Source organism: Echinops telfairi, unplaced genomic scaffold (genome assembly GCF_000313985.2).
Source record: "Echinops telfairi isolate 266 unplaced genomic scaffold, ASM31398v2 ScPeMD7_18;HRSCAF=68, whole genome shotgun sequence".
NCBI classification, from domain to species: Eukaryota; Metazoa; Chordata; class Mammalia; order Afrosoricida; family Tenrecidae; genus Echinops; species Echinops telfairi.
In genome coordinates, this window is record NW_022103915.1 from 90858232 (window position 1) to 90870853 (window position 12622).

General features: G+C 42.1%; 1 protein-coding gene across 1 annotated transcript in view; it reads right to left on the minus strand.

The window, feature by feature from the left end:
• The window catches only part of LOC101646510 (rho GTPase-activating protein 11A), a 96652-nt gene extending 84132 nt beyond the window's left edge, over nt 1-12520 (minus strand). The window contains exons 1-6 of the mRNA XM_045287671.1: nt 12301-12520; nt 9961-10031; nt 3601-3697; nt 2843-3096; nt 1814-1977; nt 1500-1646 (exon numbers count right to left, since the gene is read on the minus strand). Of these exons, the coding sequence (XP_045143606.1) occupies nt 1500-1646; nt 1814-1977; nt 2843-3096; nt 3601-3697; nt 9961-10031; nt 12301-12429 (862 nt within the window). The 5' untranslated portion in view covers nt 12430-12520. The remainder of the gene's footprint in view (nt 1-1499; nt 1647-1813; nt 1978-2842; nt 3097-3600; nt 3698-9960; nt 10032-12300) is intronic.
• Nucleotides 12521-12622: the final 102 nt, after the last annotated feature.

Here is a 12622-nt window from a genome sequence, read left to right on the forward strand (position 1 = left end):
TGGGTGAAGGGAGATGTCAGACAGTGCAAGATATGACACAAAATAATAAATTATCAAAGGTTCATGAGGAAGGGGGGAAAGGGGAGGGAGTGGGAAAAATGAGGAGCTGATGCCAGGGGCTTAAGTGGAGAGCAAATGTTTTGAGGATGACGGCAATAATGTACAAATGCGCTTTACACAATTGATATATGTATGGACTATGTTGAGTTGTATGAGCCCCTAATAAACTGATTTTTTAAAAAAGAATGTATGGAAACTGCTGGATTCGTGTGCGCTTTCCACCAGCCACTCCTCAGAAGCAGGTTGAAGCTTTCTAATCCGGAAAAGAGTTAGTCTCCCTGAGAGAGCCACAGTCAGCCGGAGCACCAAACGGCTCCAAGGCCAAAGTCACTAAGTGGTGGGACCATTGAAAGGAAAATGATGGTGAAAAAGAAACACTATAAGCCTTTGTTTAGTCAATACTTTTTTTTTTAAGTTACAGCCTCAGGCACTCACAGGGACAGTTCTACCCTGTTCTATGGGGTCACTATGAGTCAGAATCAACTTGATGGCTGCGAGGTTTTTTCTGGACTGTGTATGTAACCAATATTGTTTCAAATGATGGGGAAAGAGTGTTAGGATTCCATGCTTTAAGGCCTGAGTGTCTAGATAATGGTGGTCCTATTAATAGAAAATATAATTCAAAAAGCACAGATTTAGGATCACTGAGATTTTGAGTTTAAAGCACAAAATTGAAGATGTTCACTGTGAAGGTGGTTGTAAAAGGAACTTACCATATATACTCAAGTATAAGCCGACCCGAATATCAGCTAAAGCACCTAATTTTTACCACAAACTGCATAAAAAATGTGCTGAAAAACTTGGCTTATACACGAGTAAATAAGGTAATTCAAACCCTGATCTTATCTTGCGATACTACATTCCTGACTGACTCTTCTTACTCCATGTCTCAATTCTTCCAATCAGATCGTTTTCTAAAATGTCTTGATTGCATTATTCCTCTCATCAAAAACCATCAACGAAATCACCAATATCCAACTTAATATTCCAAGTCTTTACTATGGCTCATGGCATACGATCCTCTTTCTTTCCATGAGCTCTTAACTCAAGTCAGATGGGTCTACTTACAGACCCAGACAGATATAGACGGCTTGCTCCCACACACGCCCTTCAACCACAGCATCCTTCCCAGTCTGATACCAACATTCTGACCCACACCCACTTCCCCCAGATTCTACCCATTCTTCAAGCAGGCTTCAAGTGCAACCCTGATCACAACCCTTGAAAACATTTTATGTTTGTGTTGACTCATTGTTAGACTGCATTGTCATTTTTAAGTGCATGCATGACATGTCTTTGTAGCTATACTGTAAGCACCCACAAGACATGCACCATGGAGTATACTTAGTTACATTCAGACATTTTAACATAAGGTTTTATAATGAAGGTATTTTAGACTTTAGCTAAAATATGTCTACGTAAGATGGACTGCCACTTACCTCCTACACTTTGCCTTCGCTTTCTCTTACACTCACCAGGAGATTCATAGTCACCTTCTTCAAAGCCTTCTAGTGATGGAGTAGCACAGAGACCATCAATACCCAACATAGCTGGTACCTTTTCCAGGATGAAATCTGGCACATGCCCTAAACAAAAATGTTCATAAGAAGCACAATTATTCTCTTTTCTACCTCCCCAAAATGCCTAGTACATACTAGGGTTTGTAAACAGTTGTCTTCATGTTGACTTGGAAGAAGCTGGCACCTCCCTCACGTAGTCAATCCTGCCACTCAATAGTGCAATGACAACTTACCAATATCTGATGCACAGTCAATAAACGTCTGTACCACCGCAGCCTGTATTCGGAGCCTTTTTTCTGTGTTAGCAGACATCTTCTCATGTCCCTCACTTGTCTGAAGGAGGTTTGGTGCAAATATTACTGCAAGATTGATGCTATCCATCTTATTCTCACTGGATCTTAAATAAAGAGATTTTGTAAGATGAGGCCAAAGATGAAAAGCGAGTTAAAGTCGTGTATTGAGCACATTTTTATGAATTTGTATTCTATCAGTCACACAAGGGGGCTTCTAAAGGTTCATGGAAAAATTCCACTATTGACACACATCAAAATACAGGAACCTTGTGATTGACTGAACCAGAAACACACAAGCTTCTGTGTGTTTAAGCATGTATCACAAAACTATAAAAGTCAGAGGTCCCCTGGGGCCATCCTTTGCTTTTCTGTTTAAATGGAACATGTTTATCTGATTTTCAAACCCATGTTTAGATGCCTGAAGGCTCTCTTAAATTAAACAATATAGAGAAGTGAAAAATAGAAGCAAGGAAGGGGTAGGGTAAGGCACACTGAAAAAGCGAAATCAAGTTTAAAAACAGTAATCTAAATACTTCCAGAGGACAAAGAATCCCCCTAACAGCAATAAGCCAGGAAAGCATTCATAATGACAACCCTAAGCTGACAAGGGAATATGGAATCATTTAGTACACAGCTTTAAAGACCAGGCAGGGTAAGGAGCCCAGGAAGGGACAATGATGCAATGGCAAAGCACTTAGCTGCCAACACAAAGATTAGCAATTCAAACTCAGCCAGTGGTTCCACGGGACAAAGAAACCATGAGGCAGTTCTACTCAGCCACATGGGTCACTTGGAGTCAAAGATGACTCACTGGTACCCAACCTAAAAATACTTTTAGAGTAAGGATACAAATAATAAATAACCTGTAGAAAATCTCTATCCCAAAGAAAATGTAACCTCAGGGTAAATCCTTATTTAGTTGGTTAAAATTAATCAACTATGTCCTAGGACTTTAAAAAATTCACTTACCTAAGGGAAACATTTCTGAGAAAGTTGAAGAAGTATCTTAATATGTCAATCGTGTGGTCAGCCATAAGACAGGAGAGCAACACTGTAGCTTTAGTCTTCTCCTCTGGTCCTAACTGTTGAGCTTTGAAAAGTGCTTCATGCAAATTAGCTGGGAGAACTGGCTCTGGCAACTCCCTAAAAAACTGCTTAAGAAGTCCTGCAATGTCACAAGGTAGTGCAGAAGCCAAGCCGTTTTCCCCATGATCCAGTTTATTCTGAAATAAACGCAACAATCTTGAGCAAATTCTCAGCTTACGAGTTTATTGCCATTAAAATCCTTTCCTACAGTTTTCTTTAATAAAAAATCTCTCGGCTCTGTTTTAGTAATAACACTCCTTGGCAGGGGCTCTCTGGGTGGCACACATGATTAAGTGCTGATCTACTGGCCAAAAAGTGCCTCCGAAGTTGAGCCTAACAACCCTCACTGAAAGATCACAGCCTTGCCAAGGCCCGGAGCAGCTCTGCTCTCACGCAGGGGCGCCCACCAAGATGCAGCAGTGCATCCTTTTCTTCTGGGGTTTTTCTTTCTTTCATCCTTTCCTTCTTAGAAATGATGGCATCTATTTCATTGCACATTATAGAAATGGGGTATATAATTTGAAAGCACTCTGGAAACTTTTTCAGTTAGTTACTCTTACAATTGTTCTAAATATTTCTATCACAAAAATACAATCAGAGGACGTTACAAAAGAAAAACTATCATTAAAAAATGTATTTACCTTTAGTGCTCTTAGACGAATAACAGATCCTGATTTCCTAAAAAGTCCTTCCGTGTGGACATGTGCTTCTAACGTTGTGCAAGCATCAACAAGAAAGCTGAAAGGGAGAAATCTCTTCAGCTGACCAGAAACATGTCTTATCAAACCCTACAACTTACCAATCTTCCTGCCCAAGTATACCAGCAGCCCAGTTACCTGGGCTCTCATTTATCAACATGGTTAGATCCCAAAGACCAGGCCATGATGGAAAAATCAGCATTATACAAAAACGAAGGATGACCACATCACTTAAACAATTCCCAATGACTATATATAACTGCCAGACCACTGAGAACCATGGTCCAAACCAGCTGACATGTAACCTAACATCACAGCCAGAGTGAATCTCTCCTTGCACGTTGATGTTGGTTATTGACAAACCATGGCCCAAACCAGCTGACATGTAACATAACATCAGAGCCAGGGTGAATCTCTCCTTGCACGTTGATGTTGGTTATTGACAGACAAGTCATTAAGGCACAAAACTGTAAGAAAGTTGACTTTATTCCTGTTGTAAATGCACAATGTCAGCTGAAGTGATAGTAGACAGTGAGAAAATGGTGTACTGGCTCTCCTTCCAGAACCTTTAATGTCACAAATGCTCAACTTTGTGGTGAAAAGTTACTGCCTAAGATTCTTCTCCAAGGCCTCATCCCCGCCCACCCCTACCCCCATGAAACTTCAATGAGCTCTTCAATGTAAAGCTTGTATCTCTTCTGCATTGTCCTTCAGAGTACAGTGAACCCTCGTTTATCGTGGTTAATCGGTTCTAGACCCTACCATGATAAATGAAATTCCGCAAAGTAGGATTCCTTATTTGTAAATCAAATATTTTCCTAGTTAGAGCATAGAGGACATGAAAAAACACCCTTTAGTCACCATTACACTCGTATTACCCAATTTATTAAACGAAAAAGGGAAAATACAGTAAAACATTTTGGACGTTACAATTATCATTTATTATTTATTATATTATTTATGGCATCAAGCGTGTACAGTATGAGACAATCAGTGGCAGTAATGACAGAGCATGCGCTGTTACACAAAAACCGCGATAGTGAAGCCGCGGAAGTCGAAGCGCAAAGTGGCGAGGGTTCACTGTACTAGATTTACTTATTTACTGCCTCCACACTTCATATCTCCTCTCTAATTAATCTGTCTCCGAGAATGTTATCCCTCTTATTCTAATGAACGGAGTCCCTGGGTTGAATGGTTAACAAGCTCTGCTGATAACAGAGCATACCCAAAAGCACCGTGGAAGAAAGGCTTGGAGATCTACTTCCAGAAAAAAAATCTGCCATGAACACTCCATGTAGCACAGCTCTACTCTGACACCCAGAGCTGTCGCTGAGTCAGGATCTGCACCTACAGGGCAAATGGGAGAAAGACCGTCCTAAAGGACAGGTCTTGTAATACATGCTTCTGATGACATACCAATTAAAGTCTAGGTTATCTTCAGCCCAGGATTAACTGCATAGATCGACAATAAAAAAACACAAAATAAATGCTGGCCAGGGTTCAGTGACTGGAACCCACATACACTGCTGGTTATGAAACTGAGAATGTTATGCTGAGTTTATCACAAAAGGACAAATAGTATATGTGACCACTATTAGAAAACAAAACAAACAGGTTTTCACACTAAATAAACATTCTTTGGTGGTTATCAGGGATGGGAGGGGAAGAAAGGGAGGCAGTCATGGGCTAGGGCAGCAGTTCTCAACATGTGGGTCAAACAACCGTTTCCCAGGGTCCCCCGATTCGTAACAGTAGCAAAATTACAATTAAGTAGCAATGAAAATAATTTTATGATTGGGGGGTCACCACATTAGGAACTGTATAAAGGGCGCAGCATTAGGAAGGTTGGGAGCCACCGGGCTAGAGGATAAAGTGATAACCCGAGTGAAGGGAAGGCAATACATTGGGAGGGAGGACAGGAAACCATTGTAACCAGCAAGGAAAATCCCTCCGGGAGGTTTGCAAGAGTCAAAGGCACAAAGGAAGGTTGTGGACAGTGGTGGAAATGTGGACTAGAACAAAGAGACCAGTCTTGCTGGTCGGATGGAGACTGGGAGGCTCTCTGGGTCTGTGGTCACCCTTCAGGTCTGGAAATGACTTAGAAGAATTGGCCCTTTATAATCAGTAGGGCAGTATGTGCACAGGGAACAAGGTTCAGAGGATGAGGCAGAACCACAGGGAGGTGGGATGGGTGACGTTGCACTGTGAGAAGATTGCATCTGATAGGTTGGAGCAGGATGCTCTAAGAATTTTTTAATATAAAACCAATCATTTTCTCTGTGGACTTCCAACTAATTGACCAGTTGTTTTTTTTTTTCAAAAAAGACTGCAGCCATTTTAAATTGTCTGAAACACATATGGTTGCCATGAGTCAGAGTTGTTTGATGACAATGTTGCCACAAACCCTCAATTTGTTTAAAAAAAAACAACAAAAAAACCCATCTGCAGAATGCTGTAAAACAAGATATGCCTGTACTCTAAGGTCAAGGGTCCAGTGTGCTGACACTGTGATGACAGACCGTTCCAGATCTTCATCATCCAGTTTGAAGAAAAAAAAAACCATCTATAGAATGCTGTAAAACAAGATATGCCTCTACTCTAAGGTCAAGGGTCCAGTGTCCAGTAGTGCTGTCACTGTGATGACAGACCATTCCAGATCTTCATCATCCAGTTTGGTAGCCAGTAGCCTCAGGTGAAAAGAGCCCTTTTGGCACGGGGAATTAGGCGTTAGGCTGTTAACCACAAGATCCAAAGTGCAAACCCGTATGCAGCTCCTCAGAAGATGAGCCTGCTTGCGCCCTCAAAGATTTCATCTCAGAAACCCGAAAGAGGGTCACTATGACTTAGAATCAACTCCTTGGGGGTAGGGGTTTTGGTTTGGCTTAGCCCCGTGGGAAGGAGCCCTACTGGCACAGAACGAAGCACTCAGCAGCTAGCCTCAGGACTGCAGTTTGAGCCTACCAGCAGCTACACAGGAAAAAGCCCTGGTGATCTGCTCCATAAAGACTACAGCCTAGAAAAGTGTGGTTTTGTCACCTTTTTGTCATTCATGGGTTGCCAAGGGTTGGATGGCACCTAACAGACTTAATGCTGGGTATGGTACCATTGGGTCAGTTTCAACCCATAGCAACCTCACGAGCAACAGAAATCCTGCCCAGTGTTGGACCATCTTCACGATCACTGTGTTTGCTGTACTGTTGCAGCCCCAATATCAGTGTATCTTCTCCGGAGACCGGTCTTTTCTCATCACATGACCAAAGTGATGTGACTGTTGTTAGGTGCCCTCCGGTCAGTTCCAACACATAGCAATGTTAACCACAACAGAATGAAACACTGCCCGGTCCTGCATCACCTTCACAATTGTCCCTATGCCTGAGCCCATTGTGCCCCAAGTACCCGAGAACGCCTCAATTTGAAGGAGCAGCCTGCTATCACTTTGCATCTCACTGGCTTTCCCCATACACAGGCTGGCTGCACCACTAACACCATATGCATTGCAAGTACATCGGCATATTACAATCAGATGCCCATATGGCTCTCAGGTAGATGCGATGCAACTTCCCATCAAACTCCACTTAGTAAATTCAAGTTCTAGAGTAAGAATTTCAAGACAGCACCCTCAGAGCAGTAAAGCAGCAGCAGGACTCCTTTGATGGGGCCCTGACACATAGCTGTGAAGCTGAACTTCCTCAGGGAAAAGGCTAGGCATGGGGGCAGAGGTGACAAAGCACCGGGGCCAGGATAAGCCTTCAGAGGGTTAGAGCGATGTATGAGCCCTTCAGTAGTGTTGAAAGGAGAAGCCTACATTGATTCCCAGGGTCTGTGTAAAAGCAGAATTAATTTCTCTGTTGTGGGGTTGGTTTGAAGTTTTGCAGGGCAGGCTCTTTTTCTTTGTTGTGATTTAGGTAAAGGTTTACAAAGTAGATGATCAGTTGACATTCAACAATTTATACATTGTTTTGACTCATCCATCTTAATCCCCTCAATATACCATCTCCTATTTCCTCCCAGTGTTTCCAGTTCCATTTCTCTTTATCTCCTACCTCTGTAAATGCTGCCTTACTGGTCTTAAATGGTTGGGTATTCTAACATGGGGGTGAGAGGGTTCTTTTTCATTCAGCAGTTTACCTTGTTTCATGACACTGGTTGCTGTCCCTCAATGCGACAGCACTCCTCCCAATGCCCTCTTGTTCACCCACTTCCTGGGTTTTGTTTCAGGACAGGTGCCACCCCTTCAGTCTCCTTTGTTGACTGTTCTGAGGAGTGTGTCCCTAATGAGCCTTACTGTCTACTTCACAGGCCTGTCGACTGTTTGGCTGAAAGGCGATGCCTGGTGTGGGTTCAATTCCACTTCTGGGGGCTGTTATCACCAATAAATGTTTTCGGTTTTTAAAAATTTCTTATTGTTGAAAGTTTATAAAGGAAATTTTAATAATTTCCTTTTAATAATTTCTATACATTTTCTTTTGTGACATTAGTTTCACTCCCCACAAGAGCACTCTTTCCGCTTCCGTCCTGGCTTTCCTGTTCCCCATCATCCTTGCCTGCCTTCTGAGCTTTATCCCTGAACAAATGGTAAGTTTTTGATCAAACCTGGCCTTTTTGCTGATTATTAAATGTCCACTGGAGAATCATTACAGATTAGCTAGCGTCAGCTAGCAGGAAAAGCCTCGTGCGGAAAAAGCGAAAGGCCAGCGCTAAATTTTGGTAAGGTCAAGAGAAGGGAAGATGAATTCATCTGCTTCCAGACCAATAGGCAGTCTTTACTGAGTGGGAAAGGAGCCCCAGTGGTGTCCTGGTTACAGACAGGGCTGCTAGCCATGGGTCTGTGGCTGAAATCCACCAGCAGCTCCACAGGTGAAAGATGAGGCTTTCCATTCGCTGAAAGATGTGTAGCCTACCTACAAAACCCAAAGGGGCAGTTCTACTAGGGTTACTGTGAGTCACAATTGAATTTAAAATTTTTTAATATTTAAATTGAATTTTTAGCCAATCAAAGATGCTCACACTTCCTGTCATGGATTGAATTGTAGCTCCCTAAATATGGATAAGGATCCGTGGGAGTCTGGTGGTTTATGTGTTGGACTTCAAAGCACAAGGTCAGCAGTTCGAGCCCACCAGCCTCTCCACAGGAGAAAGTTGCTCCAGTAAAGATTTACAGCTTTGTGAACACCAAAGAGCAGCCCTAGCCTGTACCTATAGTGTGACCATCAGTCAAAATTGACTCAATATCAATGAGGTTGGTTTTTAATGGGAAAACGTGTCAAATTGGCCAGACTGTGCTTCTCAGTTAAGTAATTATTTAATTTGGCAGTTACAAAATGCTGTGATTTCATGTGATCACTACTCAATTGAAAGGGGATTCAGGTGGGGTGTAACACCTTTACTTGAGCTCATGTGAGGAAAATTTCTTTGAGGTGTGGCTTTTGCCATCTTTTATCTTACTAGAGATAAAACGAGATACAAGCAGGGAAAGGACCTCCTACCACCAAGAAAAGAGAGCCAGGAGTGCAGCAATTCTTTCGACCCAGGTCCTTGTGCTGAGAAACTCCTAGACCTAAGAGAAGACAAGGACCTTCCTTCCCCAGAGCTGATCAAGAAACGGTTCTCCTAGAACTGGTTCCCAGAATTCAGCCTTCTACTTTCCTAAACTGTGAGAATAAATTTCTGTTTGTTAAAGCCATAAATATATAAATAAATAAAGAGCAGTTATCACACGGGGTTAGCTAAATTAAACCCTACATTAGATGAGCAAAGAATATAATAATAAAAAGGGAATAAGATAACATGAGTTTTTTGAATGAATTTTTAAGGTATTGTTAAGTCACTTTGCCAGTGACTCTGTTAACTCCAAAAGGTTAACAGAAAAGCTTGAGTTAAATAATTTACTTTCATATACTTTAGTATCTTAGATTAAGTGTTCCTTTATCTAAAATTTCTCAAAAATTAAAAAATACATATTATTGGGTTTTAGAAATCTTAATATGGTAAAAATTTAATCTAGAAATAATTGACTTAATAGAAAATAACTAGCTTCTTAACATTTCTGTATTGCTAATTATTTCATCCTTAGAATAAATATAAATGACAAGTTATAATAAGATATGTAAAACTAAACAAAAAGTCATTTTTAAACAATATGTATGTGTTGAGAGAAATCACCTGCTAGTTTGAAACGTGTGAATATGAATCAATTAACTATTTCTTTTTACATCACTTTGTATTTTACATCACTTTGTATTTCTTTTTACATCACTTTGTATTTTACATCACATTTTATTCTTCCTTCCACACTTTGCTCACCTTGGAATGTGTCCGTATTCTGGTACAATAGAATGGGGCAATGTATTAAAAGGCACTCCAAATACTTTACCCTAAAATGGAAAAATTCAGTTACTTTAAGACAAATAAATATTAGGCATAAGTTTTCTTAAACATTAGGCAAATTAAAACCCAGGAAACCATATATATGTATTTATATGTAGAAATAAACTACCAGCCAAAACAATTCAGAACCTAAGTACAACACTGCCTGCTTGTTCTATACCATCTTCATAGTCGCTCTTGTGTTTGATCTCATTGTTACAGCGGCCGTGTCAATCCACTGTGTGGAGAGTCTTCCCTGTTGTTGTTGTTGGCAGTGCCAGTCCACCTTACCAGCCATGTTGTGCTTTTCCTGAGGCTGGTCTCTCGACATGTCCAAAGATCATGACACAAAATTCCATCTTCCTTGCTTCCAAAGAGCATTCTGGCTGTACTTCTGCATGGTAGCTCATGGTACTTTCAATATTCTTTGCTAGCACCACAATTTAGATGTGGCCCTTCTAGCCAGAATCCTTCTGTGATGTATTATCAATTCTAGCCTCTGCGCTTGTGGCTATAATCCCATTTCGGAGGGCGTTCTGTTACACTAATGGACAGGATTATGGTGGAAGTACTTTGAGTCTCCATCTTACTAAAGGGTTGTTTCCTGAGGGAAGGCAAGGGCTGCAGAAGGAAAAGCCACACCTCCATCAAAGGCAGTCATTTTGTGCTTGCTTGTCCCTGACTGAGCATTCCCAGAAGCAGGAAGTCCAGCTGTGCCGTTTGGCACGTTTTGGGCGTCTGGCTCTGGAAAACCCTAAGCAGCCATACTGTTACCTGGGTTGCTTTGAGCCCAAATCAACCAAAAATTCCCTGACCCTTGTATGACAGAGAAGAACTAACTGGTCCCTTAAGGTTTCCGAGGCTGTCAATCAATGGCAGCAGAGACTCACACCTTTCTCTCCTGTGGAGCGGTTAATGGGTTTGAATAGTAGAACTTTCTAATTCTTAGCCAATGCGCCACGCCACCAGGGAGCCTGAACTTACATAGCATGATTATCAGTTAGAATGCAGACCACAAGAATCATTCGTTGAACAAGCTGCATGTGGCAGGCACAGAACTAGCCCCATCTACAGATGGCATTGTTTTTAAATCCCCTAAACAAGCCAAGTAGAGATACTACTATTCCGTTTATAAACGAGGAAACCACGGCTTACAAAAACTAAACTAGACCTCAAGTCTGACACATGTCCAGCAAAATTAAGGCTCAGGGGTATCAGATTCTAAAGGGATCAGTTTTTCTTATAAAGAAGTTAAAGCCCATGTATACAAAATGTTCATATACTCACAAAACCTGCTAGATTTGTGATCTTAGACACTTTTAGAATCCAAAGGCCTCGTACTTTAAAAATATAAATACATATGCTGTCCCTAGGTTGCAAACAGAAAACAATTGCTCCAGAATTTATATTAAGAGGTATACAAATTATTGTTACTTTGCTTCTCAAAGGAGCCCTGGTGGCTGGAGGTTATGTACACAAGAGTAGCGGTTAGAAAATGCCAGCCACCCCACAGAGAAAGATGGGGCTCTCTACTCACAGAGAGTTGGTCTTCTACGTAATAGATTTGAAATAAAATGCTTTATATCCACTAACTGTATTTTTCACAATAGAAATTCCTGACTATGTGGTGGGGCTATTAAAATCTCATACAAGGTCTCCAGACTTGGACCAACCAGACATCAACAGCCTTTCGATCATTTTCACTAGGGCATCTCCTTTTGAAAAAGAATGTTATGTCTCAAATGTATGACAAGGCCGAACAGCAAGCTTGTTTTCCCAGGTTGGTGAAATAGAGGTAATACTGGACGCTTATTTCTAATGATCTAGGAGGCTTCATCTACTGGTATTGAAAAGGAACTGGCCCGCGGGCCGCACTACAACGCTTACTCTCAGAGGAATGCAGGTTAGATTTTGCTTCACCGCCACGTGATTGGGAAAAAAAAGGAAAGTTCAAAATACAGTAAACAGGCTCTTTGGAGCCCGTGACACAGTGGGCTACTAATCCAAAAGTCGGAGGCTCACCAGCCTCTCCTGGAGATAAAAGATTAAGTTGTCTGCTCCTTTATAAGCTCTTCGACCTTCTACCAAACAATCCGGAAAAGCATAAAAAACGTCTTTTTACATTTCAGCAATTGACCATCTGGATTGAATTACACACCTACATCGACTTCAGACCCTCTATGGGATCCTCGCAGAATGAACACTCGCAAGACCTGGTAACAAGTGATGGTACAGGGCGCACCACTTTTCACCCAAATCCCCTTCCCCGGGACTCACCCCCGTTTCCGCGGCGGCTGTTTCCTGTCTCCGGCGATCGCAGGGCCCACGGCCACCCTTGACCTTAATGCTATAGGCAGCCCGGAGATGCTGCAGCACGGCCAACCTTACCAATCTCGGATCCCACATCCCGGACACCTCTCTCCCGCGCGGAGGCGAGATCCGGGTCTTAATCCTTCTTTGCCAGCAAGTATTCCAATTCCCAAAGACCTTCAGGCTTCCGCTCTGCACTGTCGCCTTCAGGGCGCGTCCGGACGTCTTCCGGCCCCGGCCCCCGGCCCCCCGCCGGTCCACGGCTCTTTTCCTGCTCCTCGGCTCACTT